At 45.1% G+C, this 15,430-nt stretch overlaps 1 protein-coding gene and 1 pseudogene across 1 annotated transcript; one reads left to right on the top strand and one right to left on the bottom strand.

Annotated features, from left to right (window-relative positions):
- The first annotated feature begins 183 nt into the window (after positions 1-183).
- INHA (inhibin subunit alpha) lies at positions 184-2,838 on the top strand. The gene is made up of 2 exons (XM_057551537.1): positions 184-505; positions 1,871-2,838. The coding sequence occupies exons 1-2, from the start codon at positions 244-246 to the stop codon at positions 2,701-2,703; spliced, it is 1,095 nt and encodes a 364-aa protein (XP_057407520.1). The 5' UTR covers positions 184-243; the 3' UTR covers positions 2,704-2,838.
- A 5,460-nt stretch (positions 2,839-8,298) lies between these two features.
- On the bottom strand, positions 8,299-9,033 carry LOC102999406 (UBX domain-containing protein 2B-like; annotated as a pseudogene).
- Positions 9,034-15,430: the final 6,397 nt, after the last annotated feature.

Below are 15,430 nucleotides of genomic sequence, written 5' to 3' on the forward strand. Positions count from 1 at the left end.
GCGGGAGTGGGAGATAAGGCTCAGGGCCACAGACATCTACGTCAGAGATAGGAGGTCTCAATGCCATGGGCAGGGGCAACTGGACTGCGGGGCGTGGGAAGGGCTGGGGAAGACTGGGGTGAGAAGGGTAGAAGAGGGCGGGTGGTGGGATGGGGAGGGCAGAGTGGGGAGGCCCTGGGCAGACCCTGGCAGAAGGGGCACGGGGCAGGGTGTGGGTTCACCGTTGGCAGGGCCAGGTGAGCTATGTGGCCTCAGCTGCTCCTCTTGCTGCTGGCCCCACGGGGTGGGCATGGCTGCCATGGGCCGGAGCTGGACCGGGAACTTGTCCTGGCCAAGGTGAGGGCCTTGTTCCTGGATGCCTTGGGAGCCCCCGCGGTGACTGGGGAAGGTGGGAATCCTGGAGTCAGGCGTCTGCCCCGAAGACATGCTGTGAGGGGCTTCACGAGCAGGGCCTCTGAGCCCGAGGAAGAGGATGTCTCCCAGGCCATCCTTTTCCCGGTTACAGGTAACGAGGGTGGGGAGCTGGCACCTTGACTTTGATAAACAGTGTGGTACTGCAGGGGCTTGGGAGCCAGACAGGTCTGCGTTTGAATCCCAGACCTGCAACTCAGCTGGCCTTGCAGTAATGGACCAGTTACTGGACCTTCCTGAGCCTCTGTCTCCTCATCTGTAAAAAGGGCAATAATGCCTACCTCTCAGGATTAAGTGAGATGGTGTATCTAGCGTGCATGGTTCACAGGAGGCATTTGGGAGATAGTCGTCTGGGAGGCCAGGGGTCTCTAGGGACAGAGAGATCTGGGCATGGGCCCCTTCCTGCCATCTTTCCTTCTATCTTTGCTTTTGTTCCCTGCTCCAAACACTGTTTCTTTAGCCCCAAGTAGCTGAGACTTGAGAAGATATCAGGGATGCAGGAGAAAGATTAGTTGGGAAACTAGTCTACCTTCTCTTGAGTTCTCTCCTCATCTCCCCATGTTGCACTGACTCAATGAGTAAAGCCCACCTCTGGCTAAACTTTCTTGTAATCTGGCCCACTTTGCTCTCAGAGAGGATCCCTTGCCTCCCTGCACTTCGGGCCCCGTGCAGCACAGTGAGTGTGGCTTTGGGATCAGGCAGAATCCCAGCCTGGCTGCTTAGTAGTTAAATGACAGTGCATCTTTCTAACCCTCAGTTTTCTTATCTGCAAAATGGATCAATTGTGAGGTTTATATTGAGATAACCCACATAACAGTACAGCCCCAGTTGCCAGTTCTTCAACTCATGCTGGTTCATGATTGTTTGGTGCCATCTATATACCTGTCAGGGTAAGGATGCCAACTGCATTTTCTTAGAAAGCACTGTCCTTATTCTGAGTTACATCCTTTCTCCTCCCCCGTCCTCCTTCTCCTCCTTCTTCTTGGTGTTAATCTGCCTTTTTAAGGCGGAATTATTTTAAAGACTTTCTCATGCAATATTTCTGACATGTAAAAAGACATAAAGAGTAATATAACGAGTGCTTGTGTACACAGCATTCAAGGTACCATTTCATAGTATCAGATGAACAAAAATTTAAATATAACTATCAATTCTAGGCGTTGGTGAGGGGAGAAAGTGCAGGGCCTCTTACACGTCGCTGATGGGAATATTAATTGGTAAAACCACTTCAGAGAGAAGTTGGCAATGTCTGGTATTTTTGTAGTCCTTTAATGATGAAATAACAAACGGGGAGCCTCTGTCAGTTCCCCCGAGACTGAGGAGAGTCCCGCATCTGGCAAAGTACTCAGTAGAGCGCTTGGCAAGCTCATGAGTGGCAGCCACAGACCTCCTGCTGAGGAGGGGAGTCCCGGGTTCTGCCAGTCAGGGCTGCTCTCTGCCTCCCCTCTGCCTCCTACAGGTGCCAGCCTCGGGGACGAGCCAGCTGCCGGAGAGCTGGCCCAGGAGGCCAAGGAGGGCCTCTTCACGTATGTGTTCCGGCCATCGCAGCACACACGCAGCCGCCAGGTGACGTCGGCCCAGCTGTGGTTCTACACGGGACTGGACAGGCAGGAGACAGCAGCCGCCAATAGCTCTGGGCCCCTGCTAGGCCTGCTGGCACTGTCATCCGGGGGCCCCGCAGCTGTGCCCATGTCACTGGGCCAGGCACCCCCTCGCTGGGCTGTGCTGCACCTGGCCGCCTCTGCCTTCCCTCTGCTGACCCATCCCGTCCTGGTGCTCCTCCTGCACTGTCCTCTCTGTTCCTGCTCAGCGCGGCCTGAGGCCACCCCCTTCCTGGTGGCCCACACGCGGGCCAGGCCGCCCAGCGGAGGGGAGAGAGCCCGCCGCTCCACGCCCCCGCTGCCCTGGCCTTGGTCTCCCGCCGCGCTGCGCCTGCTGCAGAGGCCTCCGGAGGACCCCGCCGCGCATGCCGACTGCCACAGAGCGGCCCTCAACATCTCCTTCCAGGAGCTGGGCTGGGAACGGTGGATCGTGCACCCTCCCAGTTTCATCTTCCACTATTGTCATGGGGGCTGTGGGCTGTCCACCCCGCCGGACCTGTCCCTGCCAGTCCCCGGGGCACCCCCTACCCCTGTCCAGCCCCTGTCTTTGGTGCCAGGGGCCCAGCCCTGCTGCGCTGCTCTCCCAGGGACCATGAGGCCCTTACGTGTCCGCACCACCTCGGATGGAGGTTACTCTTTTAAGTATGAGACGGTGCCCAACCTGCTCACGCAGCACTGTGCTTGCATCTAAGGGAGTCCTGCTGGTGGCCGTCCCCACCATTACCAGCCTGGAGGAAGGGCAGGGTTCCCACCTCCCCGCTCCTTCCACCTCTCTGCCTGGAGGCTCCCCTCCCTATCCCGTCCCTGTCCCACGGGTAACGTGACAATAAACAGCATAGTGCATATGACTCGGTTGTATTCTTAGGCTTCTCTGACACGTTGTGCGTGTCGGGGCGAGGTCTGGGCCCCGGGAACATGGGATTGTGGGATCTCAGGTCACTCAGCCTCACTTGACCTCAGAGATGTGGGGTTCACCGGCTGTAATTGGATGTGTATCTGGTAGGAAGCTACAATGCCTGGGGATGACAAAAAGGTGCTTCCCAGCTCAGGACAGCCACTCTGGAGCCGGAACTGACCGTCATACAAGCCGGACCTGATGTGTCGGTTTGGTGGCCTGCTGTGCACACCTCATAGTGCCTACACCCAAGTGGCCTAACTGCCCCCTCCTTGCCACGCTCTGCCCTAGCTGATGGATGCCTAGCTCAAGGTCAGGTGATTTAAAGATGGGCCCTGTGTATCTTTATATAATCCCTTAACTCAGCCCTTAATGTCAGACGGTGGAAAGGCAGAGAAACCATTTGCTCTTGTGTGAACTTGTGCCCACACTGAGAGCCCAGAGTGCACAGAGTCCTTTTCTTTTCTTTTCACGTTGCATCTCCTATCAGTCCATTCTGCCCCACCTTGACAGGGCCCCGCTTCCCTGGCCTTCCTGCTTTCTTTTTCACTCTCCTCCTTCTCCCCTTGGTCTTAGTATCCTCCTGCCCTGCCCTAGGTCCTGGCTGTCAGCCAGTAGGTTCCATCCAGTCTCCCTTTAAGGTGTGTGTGTGTGTGTGTAGGGGGAGGGTTGGGGATGTTCAGGTCCCTCAGATTGAAACTCTAGAGCACTTTCTGATGTTGACTGCACAACTGCAACGTGTAGTTATGCTAACACAAGACTCCCTCCTACTAACCCAGATCGATGGGGTGTGGAGTGGGCCGGTAAGTTCCTGCCCCAGGAAGGGGTGTGGAGGGGGGAGAATCCCATCCTGTCACCTTAGGCTAATGCCTTCTCCCTGCTTGAGCTGAGCTGGGTGAGCTATTGTTCCTTACAGCACCAGAGCCCCCAGGGCAGCCCACTCTGACTGCATGAGGCCCGGTCTCAGTTGCTGCTGCTGCTAGGGAGTTGGGAACCTGCCTGTTCACAGGCCTGGGTCTCTCCCAGCACCTTCATCGACACCCAGCATTGCAACTGCTGTGCTCAGGGCCCCTGGGCTCCCTACTCAGGCGGGGGACTGGGGAGAGGGCTGGTTGGGCTGGGCCAGTGGTGGGAATGGGAGATTTTCCTCAAGGCCGTCTAAGCACCGCTCTCTCCCTGTCTGGCTTCCCTTGCCTGGTCCCCCCTGCCCTGAGCGAGGCTTGTCCCTGGGATCTTCAATCCTCCTACTAGGCTTAGGAAGCTCCCTCTTCCTGCTGGGGCCGTCTAGGACCCTGTGATGTCCAGGCTTGCCCTGTGCCAGGGATGTGGATGTCATCTGAGGGCTGGGGACACTCTACCTAGGGCCACAGGGTTCTCTACTAGGCCAGTTAGCAGATGGGTGTTGCTAGGGAAGTGTTTTCACATATCTGACACAGAGTGAGAGAAATGAGTGCCACATAGTAACTTTCACAAAGCCAAAGGTATTCTTTTTAAAGGGCTGCCCTGTATTCTAAAATTATCCTTCCTGTGTGTGTATGTGTGTCAATATGTTATTTCTTTTATGATATTATAGTGATGGTAGACGGTAGGGGTTTTGTTTGTTTGTTTTTAAGTTTTTACTTAACAAAATTAAAACTTGGCAATTCTAGTTTGGATCCTAAGATTTTTCTTTGTAATTTTGCTGCTGAAATCTGTGAAATCCTAAAGTCTGGGAGTCACTGGTCTGGGCCACCCTTCCAGGGTCTCTAAGGCCTTTGATTCCACTAACTTAGCAAGTCAGGAAGAAATGTCCACCCCTCCCTAAGAGGGGCCAACAGTGGCTAAGAAAATCTGTCTTCACTCCTGGCCATGAGACTAAAAGCAGTAGACTTCAGAGATTTTCCCTGTTCCCAATGGTAATCATTAGAGACATTTTGAATAATCTTCATTCAGAGACAAATTGAACAGAAAATTCAACTCAAACTGGCTTAGACCAAAAAAAAAAAAAAATAGAATTAAAAAAATCACTGTCTTATGACAAGTCCACAAGCATAGCTGGCTAAGGTATGGCTTGATTCTGGGGTCAAAAGACACTACTGTACCAGGATCCAGCTATAGGCTCTACATCCCCTGAGTGAGCTCCATCCCAGGTCCAAGGCAGCCTGGGCAGTTCCAGGCTCTCATCATCACACCACTTGGTCTAGCAGGAGGGAGTTTGCTTATAGAAGTCCCAGATTGGGTCTTGGTGGCCTGACTGTCCTGATTAGGGTCATGTGCTCCTCCAGGAAAGGTGGCTGAGGGAACAGAATAAGTTAATGACTTAGATCATGTGTCCTACCCCTGGAGTCCAGAGCCTAAAGCACAAGGTGAAGTTATCACCTGCTTCCCCAAAGTAGAGTGCAGTTACCACACAAAGGTGGGATAGATGCTGAAAGAAAAGTACTGCTGGTTCCTCCTCCTAATTATCTCTCAAATCAAGCCCTTTCTCTCTTTCTACATAGACACTATTTTGCCATTTAAGGGGAAATTCTTTTTTTTTAAATTGAAGTATAATTGATTTATAATATTGTGTTAGTTTCCGGTGTACAGCAAAGTGATTCAGTTATATACATATTTTTTCAGATTATTTTCCATTATAGGTTATTACAAGGTATTGAATATAGTTCCCTGTGTTATACAGTAAATCCCTGTAGCTTATCTAATTGATGTATGGCAATTTGTATCTGTTAATCCCATACTCCTAATTTATCCCTCTCCCCCACTCCCTTTCCCCTTTGGTAACCATAAGTTTGTTTTCTATGTCTATGAGTCTGTTTCTGCTTTGTATATAGATTAATTTGTATTACTTTTTAGATTCCACATATAAGTGATATCATATAATATTTGCCTTTCTCTGACTTCACTTAGTATGATATTCTCTAGGATCATCCATGTTGCTGCAAATGGCAATATTTCATCCTTTTTTATGACTAATATTCCATTATATATATAATATTCATATATATATATATACACACATATATATGTGTATATATATATACACACACTACATCTTAAACCAATCACCTGTTGATGGGCATTTGGGTTGTTCCCATGTCTTGGCTACTGTAAATAGTGCTGCTATGAACACTGGGTACATGCATCTTTTTGAATTAGAGTTTTTGTCTTTTCTGGATGTATGCCCAGGAGTGGGATTGCTGGATCATATGGTAGCTCTATTTTTAGTTTTTTAAGGAACCTCCATAGTGTTTTCCATAGTGGCTGCACCAATTTACATTCTAAAGGGCGATTCCTGATTGAGCAATTCAGCAGCCTCCTTAACCAGTCTCTAAGCAGTCACTCCGTACATCTCCAGCGCATGTCACACCTGGTGCCGAGAGGATAACTTCTTTGGTGATTTTGTCCCTTAGGTGACTGAAAAACTTGTCTACCCAAAGTTCAACCTGCTTTGTGTGGTATAACAGCCCTTTACAATAGACCCTACACCTATCCTTGCAGACTTGGAGTGATCCAGTCATGAGCTAAGGGATGCCAGCAGCCTCTACAGGTTGGAAGAAGCAAAGAACAGATTCTCTCCTGCAGTCTCCAGAAGGAGCCTGTGATTTATTACTTTACATGGCAAAGGGGACTTTGCAGATGTGATTAAGGTTACTACAGACCTTAAGGTGGGGGGAGATAATTGTGGATTATCCAGTGAGCCCAATCTAATCCCATGAGCCCTTAAAGACAGAGAATCTTTCCTGGCTGCTGTCAGAGAGTTGTGATGATACGGACAAATCAGAGATGCAATGTTGCTAGCTTTGAAGATGGAAGAAGGCCAAAAGCCAAGGAATACAAGCAGCCTCTAGAAGCTGGAAAGGCAAGGAAATGATTCTCCCTCAGAGCCTCTTGAAAGGAATGCAGTCCTGCCGTCGCCTTGATTTTAGCCCAGCGAGACCCATACCAGACTTCTACATAATCGTAAAATCATTAATCTGTGTTCTTTTAAGCCACTAAATTTGTAGTGATCTGTTACGGCAGTAACAGAAAACTAACCAGAAACAGTGACCAAAGATGAGGTGGTGTCTGGGAAGAAGAAAACCCTTTTCTATCATTCCTGATGTAGTCTGCCTCATCCAGGAAATACTTGGCTTCAGTACAATTTAGAATATTTATGCTGGTCATTCTTTAGATCCAGTATGTTTCACAAAAAATACATTCCTGAATTTCTACACTAGTTTTGTCTTGGAGTAGAATATATTCTGCGTTGAGCAGTTAGAATAGTGTTAACATAGTGTGTCCCCTAGAAAAATGTGTTGAATGAAAAAATGAATGTGATCAAGACAGGCTCTGAAAGGGATTGTAATCATTTGATTTTAAAGTGCTGTTTAACACATAATCCCAAGGATTGCTGACCTTAATGTCTTTTTGTTTCTAGTTTATGATGGTCATAGCTCTATAGGTAACAATGCCAAGCTGTATTTTTTGATACCAGTGATATAGCTAAATCAATAAGTCAAAAATGCATAAAATCTTAATAGGAGAAATAATTATTGAATGATCAAACTAGTTCAAAATAAGAATACAAATACTTTTCAGTATATATCAAAAAAACTTATTTGACAAAAAGTTTCTTAATGGCTGTTGGTCAAGGCAGCATCGAGAAACTTTAATGCAAATTCTACCAAATGATTTATCAAAAAGGGGTTTTGTTCGTTTTTTTTTTCTCCTGCAAACAAATGTGGTTACATTAACACTGAGCATGTAACAAACCGGTTTGCCTGGATGTTTAAACGTTATCAACATAAAACTAAAACATATTTATCTCAAGATCTATTCCTAGTCCAAATGTATCTATACTAAGGCTGGAAAACAGAATAAGAATAAAACCAAAATGTATCTGTAAAGTAATAAAAATAATCTGATTGTTTTTATGCTGAAAGTATGTTTCTTATTAATACGGCACGTCATCTTTCCGATCTGCTACTGCTTGGATATTCTTAAGAATATCTGTTTCAGGCTTTCATCAGTGAGCTCTCTGGAAATGAAGTCCAAGAATAAAGTCAAGAGTTGCAAATTCAGGATGGGACTGTACAATAAAGTCCGGAACATCCAGGATCCTGTGTGCAATGTATCAAATGACTCTCATTGGCTAACCTGATTGGAATTTTTGTCATTGGCACGGAATCGTCAGCAGGAACAACTGCATTAAGTATTGACTTCTCTTCTGGGGAGGAAGGTGTATTGACTATTTCAGGTGTAAGGCTTCCAAGTTTTTGCTTTCTCTACTAAAAGCCTTGAACCTTATTCTAGGTTGTATGTATTCTTGATCTTGATGATCCTCCATATCCAAATTCACTTGGCCATTCTGAGCCAGTTGCAGAAGCGCCAGAGGAATTTCTTTTGCAATCTTCTGCCAGCAATAATGCCACTTTAAAGGATTTCTAATATTAGTTGCTGAATTTCAGGTATACATGCAAAGAGAGTCACCCTTCCCTTAACAGACTCAAGAAACTGAGCATTTGTTGGGTTCGTTGTAAGGTCTCAATTCTCCATCATCTAAACTGAAACTGTTGCTTCACAGTTTAAGCAGAATCTGATATCGTGAAGCTGATTTTCTCCACTGATGCATTCAGATCGCTTACAAAAGGAATGACCCAATCTGTATCCTCCACCTGTAGATGACTTAGATTTGTCATCACCTGAAGCTCTTGAGGCTTAATTCAGAGGGACAGTCCCATGTTCCCTCGCCTCTTTGAAAAGTTCATTCACAATTTTCCCAGTAGAAGGTCGAATTATATGTAATCCACTGTACCCATGTTCACTTGAATAGAACCTTACTATGGAACGATGTGGTGGTCAGCACCTTAAACAAATGAACATCTCCCCAATAGTGGGAAAACATTTGGGGTGGCATTTGTGGGCTTTTAAAGACTGTAACTTTAGGTCTATCAGATTAGGAAGATTTGCATTTCGCTTCATATAATTCTGCTAAGGCCAATTTATTTCTTGATACATCATCGCTTTGGTTGTTTTCAGTTTTTTTTTGTTTTTTTTTTTGCAAGCTCTTCATATTCCTATTAAATTCTGCAAATCCTGTGCTTTTGGGGGCCACAGCCCTGAGGACCTCCTCTCCCGACTCTGCGGGCTAGGTGCTGCCTTGGCCATTTTCCACCAGCTCCCTGGCTTCTTATCCTTTTAATGTTTCTCTCCATCCCCTCCCCCCCCCCCCCATTTTGTCCTACTCTTTAGTTTGAACAAATTTACTAAAGTCTTTGCTCACCATTGCTTTTTGCCTCTCACTTCTTTTTCTTGGGCTCCTTTTTCTTGGTACTGATCTATCCTCTTTTATTATTTATTTCAGAGCAAGTCTGTAGGTGATAAACTTTCTGAGTCCCCCACTACAGAAAAAGTCCTTTTATTTTTGCACTTGAATGATGGTTGGGCTGTGTATGTAATTCTAGAGTCAAAGTTATTTTTCCTCTGAATTTTGAAAAATTCTCTCCCTTTGCTTCTTGTATCCTGTTTTTCAATGAGACTTAACGTCTATATGATTCTCATACCTTTGTAGTTCATCTTTTTTTTTTTTTTCCCCTCATTGGAAGTTTACAAGATTTATTCCTTACCATGGCATCTGAAATTGCATCACACTAGATCTCATGTTAGTTTGAAAAAGGGATCCTAACTGGCATTTGGTGGGCCGTTTCAAACTGAAGATTCATGTTTTTCTTCAATTCTAGGATATTTCGTTCTTTATTTGAGTATAACTTCCTCTCATATTCTTTCTATTTTCTTCTTCAGAACTTTATTATTAGCTGATATTGAAAGTGTTAGATCGATCCTCTGTGTATCTTAGCTTTTAAAAAAATAAAATACTTTGCATATTTGGTGTTGGGCTATGTGATAGAAAAACATATTTACTCAGTCCTCCGGGTCACACATGTACCCTTTAGCTGTGCTTATTCTGATCATTCTTTTGAGGATTTTGTTGCTTCAGAATCATGTTCAATTTTTCAGTTGATTTAAAAAAATCAGTGTGATATCCTTTTCCACCCAAGAATGCTACAATTATTCTAAAGTCTTGGTCATGCTCTGTGATCTATTTCACTGCATGAAAGCTCCTCTATGCATTGATATCTCTTTTAAGATGTTGACTTTCTCCCAATGTTTGGTAATTATTGGTTGGAAGCTCACCCTTTACCGCAGATTCCAGTCTGATTGTTTGTACCCTCTTTAGCAAAAGGGGTATGAGTAATGTCATGGTGTACGTCAAAATCTTGTCAGTTACTGTTGGCTGTTGGGGGATATGCTGCAAGGTAGGGTGTTTTGGCAGCTCATCTTCTGCAAATGGCTGCTCCCTTTACCTCCTATGTGTCACCAGTCACCAGGAACACTGTCCTTTCTCTCCATCTAATGGTCTTATATCCACTGCTCCTACCTGAAGGCAGACAATCCTGCTGGAATTTCTTGGCCCCAGGAGACAAGAAGGGGGAGTGTGTGTGGAATGGCTGACATGCTGTGGCATGCTGAAAAATCAGTGTGCTGTTGATGGCTCCTGAGCCGGGGACCTCTCAGGATCCGCCCTCTCTGGGCATGGAGTGCTCTTGGGGCTGTTTTCAACTCCTGTGGCAGTCTACTGCTATGCACATTTTGAGCTGTGGTTTTCTTCTCTGACCAATTTGCACCTGCCATCCTTCTTTCAGGGATTCCTCATGATTTCTGGCCCACCAAGGGCTCTCCTTGTTGTCCAGGATGATTATGAATTTATTTACTTATTTTTATATGCTTTCTGTTATTTCTAACCATTTGGGATGGGAGATAGAGGCTGCAGCATATATTCAGTTTGCAGTTTTGGACAGGAACCATCTCCCATAGCACTGTCTCTACCATAACATGCATCATGTTTGTGATAGACAGCATAATGGCCCCTTCCCCCAAAGATGTCTATGTCCTAATCTCCAGAATCTGGGCAAATGTTATACCTACACTCTAAATTTACACAATGCTATATGTCAAATTTATTTAGTTAAAAATATTATGTTAGGGCTTCCCTGGTGGCACAGTGGTTGAGAGTCTGCCTGCCAATGCATGGGACCCGGGTTCGAGCCCTGGTCTGGGAAGAACCCACATGCCGTGGAGCAACTGGGCCCGTGAGCCACAGCTACTGAGCCTGCGCATCTGGAGCCTGTGCTCTGCAACAAGAGAGGCCGCGATAGTGAGAGGCCCGCATACCGCGATGAAGAGTGGCCCCCGCTCGCCACAACTAGAGAAAGCCCTCGCACAGAAACGAAGACCCAACACAGCCAAAAATAAAAATAAATAAATAATTGTATTGGGCTTGTATTAAAATAAAGAGTCTTTATTTAAAAAAATGTTATGTTATATGGCAAGGGAGAAGTGAGATTGTGGATGAATTAAAGTTGTTAATCAACTGACCTGAGAATAGGATGATTACCTCGGATTATCCAGGTGGGCCCGGTGTAATCACAAGGGTCCTTAAACACGGAAGATGGTGGCAGAGTCAGTGTCAGGGTGATGTGATGTGAGAAAGACTCAATCAGTCACTGCCAGCTGTGAAGATGGAAGGGGCCATGAGCCAGGGAAGCAGGCAGCCTCTTGAAGCTGGAAAAGGCAAGAAAACAGATTCTACCCTGGAGCCTCCTGAAAGTAACAAAGCCCCGCTGACACCTTAATTTTTAGCCCAGTGAGACTTAGCCCATTTTGGACTTCTGATCTTCAGAACTATAAGATAATAAATATGTGTTGTTTCAAGCAACTGCTTGGTGTAATTTGTTACAGCGGCAATAGGAAGCGAATACAATGCTGAGATGTGATTACTGGAGTCTCTCTTCCACCACACTGCCAGCTCTTGAGAACAAGAGCCATACTGTTGTCGCCGGTATTTACCTGGAACCCAGCACCGGATCTCGCACATAGTCAGTGCTCAGTAAATATTGGTTGAACGAATGAAAGAATGAAAGACTGCTCTGAATTTGAGGTTCTACAGAGGCTCTGAGATTCCAAAGCAGGCTCTGCCTTTCCCCTTCCCCTGGTCCTGGAGACTCTAATCCCTCTGATCTCACTTGCCTCTTGTTTTCACTTAGCAGGTTTTATTGCTATTCCATTTGCAGCTTCTTCCCTTGCTGTGGACCATTTCTCTCGTCTCTTCAGCCCTGCGTGTAGGCAGAATTGAGATGGAAGACACTTGGCACATAAGTACCTGACTTTACCAACAGGCCTTCCCTGGGTTATGCCTGAAACAGTGACTTTTTCTTCCTCTCCGAGATTCTGCCTGCTTTCTTCTCTTCTCCATAGCTGCCTCCATTCACATTTCCAGTCAGGCTTTTGCTGTTTTCCCACCAGTTTGAATGGGGAATGTAGTTTTCATCTCATCTTTTCCTTTCTGTGTTCTGAATTAAGCACAAGGCCGATCTTTCTTATAGCCCTTCTTAATCCCCTTCTCAGATGATTCCATGGGTTTCCAGGCTAGATAATGAAAAGAATTAAAGGCACCCTCAGGTGACCTCAGGTTTTCTATAAAGCCACTCAGGGAATCCCTCAATGTATTTTGTGCAGAACTGCAAATTCCTCTTGGGCTGGGTGACCATAGCTGCTGTTGGGTCACTGAAATATTGTTATTTTGTGGCTTTTCAGCCAGCCATTCTCAGGCTCTGGCTTCTCTGATTTCCCATTGAACTTGGCTTCTGCCTCTCCAGATTTCCCTCTGTGCGCCTCACATTCAGTCTCTCCTGGAACCAGGCAGGATGCTTGGTCACGGTCCAAAGCAGAGTTCTCATGCCAGATCTCCTCCAGTACTGCTTATTTGTCCCATATGTTTGATTTTGGTGACTTGGTCAATGCCTGGACCAGTCTTTTGTGGCTCAGTCTGGCAGCAGAGCCAAGAGACATGGTATGTGGTTACTAACATAGAAAGAACTGCCTCTGACCACTCAGTCCTGGGGATGAGGGGGCCAGGCACACAGACAAAGTAGTGCAAACTCTTTTACCAAAATCTATTTTTGGAGGTAATATATGCACCTCTTCATTCCCTTCCATTGTGTCCCCCTCCCCTGCTGCCTTCCCGATCCATGAAGATACCTAGTTGAGGAAACAAAGAAATCATCCAATTTCACCCTCCCTACCCACAATGCAATTTCAAGTGTGAAATTTTCATTATGGAGGAATCCTTAGGTTTCGGTTATCCGATCTGCTGCAGGAGTCTGTAGTGCCAGAGTGGTGAGGTCCAGATCGGGGACAATGGCTCATGTCCTAAAGATGAACTTCTGTTCCCCCGTGGGCAACCGTCCAGGGGATTGCATGCTCCAAGGCAGCAGAAACAAGCAAGCTTTGGACCAGGATGCTGAAGTTTGTATTCTCTGGAAGCTGATTTTGTCATTCTTGTATGAAGATACCCTCTCTTTCCTTCTCTCCATTCCTGCTGCCTAAGTTATAACCAGCACACCTTCCCTTACCCCTTTGGTAACAAGCATTTTGCAGATGTACCCCAGGGAACTTAGGGGTGGTAGGAAAGCTACCGCTTACAACTCACTTTCCTCCTCACACAATAACATGGGGCTGAAACCTGATGCACATTTCTGATTTTAGGTGGAGTGTTATTCCTGCGGAATAAAACCCAGAAGACTGTTTGTAAATTAAGAGCATGATGTCATGGCATTTCTTTGAGGAACATAATTTCATTCATGGTAATATGAAATTATGCAGTAGCAAGCCCTGTATATTATATTACTTTCTAAGGACAATTTTTTTTGAAATGGCATTGCATGCCTTTTTAATAAAGATAATTCTTTAAGAGGTGAATTTGAAATTCGAACTTTAAAGAGTCCTTACATTTAATTTTTAAAATAATGTTTAGCTCTTTAATCCTCCTGGAATTTAATGTGTGTGGTGTAAGGGAAGGAACTTAGTTTTTTTCACATGGACAGCTAGTTGTCCCAAAATTATTGAACAACTCACTTTTTTTTTATACCATTAAAATCAATTTTATCATGGATAGTAAAAAGAAAAATCCCCATGTAATCTTGGTTGTTTCTGTCAATATTTGTCTATCTCTTTGTCAGTATCGTGCTGCTTTGGTTACTGTGGCTTTATAGGACATTTTGTTATCTGGTAGGGCAAGTCCCCTCTAAGTGCGTCTTATTCTCTTTTCGTCTCAAAGTTTCTTGGCAGTGCTCATATGTTTGGTCTTCCAGAGGAATTTAAGAATCAACTTGTCAAGTTCCAAAATCTTCCCATTGAAATTGTGATGGAAACTGCATTAAATTGACATCATTATAATACTGAATCTTCTCATCAGGAACATGTTATCTTTCAATTACTTAGGTCATTTCTAACGTCCTTAAAGTTCTCCAGTTTTCCTCATATATATGGCATATTTCTCAAAATGTTGTAGGTTCTCTCTTTTTCTGTTATGGTGAACGGATAATTTTTTTCCCCTTCAGACTTTAAGTTTTTGCAAAGGTTTTGTTTTAGTCCAGGTCCTTATGGTAGCACTTTACAGAAATACACTCAAACTAACTTAGGGGAAAAAAAAGGGGTGGGGTGGGGAGAATTCTTTGGAAGGTGGCCAAGGCCTCCCCTGCAGGCCAAGGGCAGAAAGGGGAGTGGGCCTCACACAGGGCTGGAAAAAAGAACTGCTTAGTCTCTTCTTGTTGCTTCTCTCGGGAGATGGTTTCCTCTCCCTCTGTAGTTCAGCTTTCTTTGCTGCTCTTTGTCCCCCTTTTACATTCAAGGGGATGCAGAACAAATATGGCTATAGGGGCTACCCACAGGAATGGTGAAAAACGATGTGGGCTGGAGAGGCACCCCTGAAATTGATTTCAAAGCACTACAATGTCAGAAACATCAAAAGAATCTGTCTCTTCTTGTCTAAAAAGGATAGAATTAGCAGTAACAGTATGGGAGAATCCGACCTCCCGGGTTCCAGGCGATTGATAAACAGGGACTGACAATCATCACCCTTATGGGATTAATAATTCAACAAAAATATATTGAAACCTACTGTAGAACACAGGGAATTCTACTCAATGCTCTGTGGTGACCTAAATGAGAAGGAAATCCAAAAAAGAGGGGATATATGTACAGGTATAGCTGACTCACTTTGCGGTACAGGGTAAACTAACACAATATTGTAAAGCAACTATACTCCAAAAAAAAAAAAAATATCTATCTATCTATCTATCTATCTATCTCGAGGTCCTACTTTTACTTCATATTTGTATACTGCTTCGCTGATCATGACGTGCTTCCTCTTAGTCCCTTTCACTGTCTTTTAGGCTTTGGGCTCAGACCACACAAAGTATGCCATAGTCGCCAAACTGTGTGCTTTAGTGGCATAACTTGCCATTTCAAATAATTTGTCTTCAGAAAAGAAGATCCTTCAAATTTTGCAACTTGGGATAAAGATGACTATGACCTTATTCCTTATTCCTACTCTCAACTGGCTTACGATTCATTTTGAAAATAAATCAGAAAATTGGGCACTACATAAAAAAAACCCAACCAACCAACCAAACAAACCCTCCTTGAAAACAAGAAATTCTGTTAA

Source organism: Balaenoptera acutorostrata, chromosome 8 (assembly GCF_949987535.1).
Source record: "Balaenoptera acutorostrata chromosome 8, mBalAcu1.1, whole genome shotgun sequence".
Lineage (NCBI taxonomy): Eukaryota > Metazoa > Chordata > Mammalia > Artiodactyla > Balaenopteridae > Balaenoptera > Balaenoptera acutorostrata.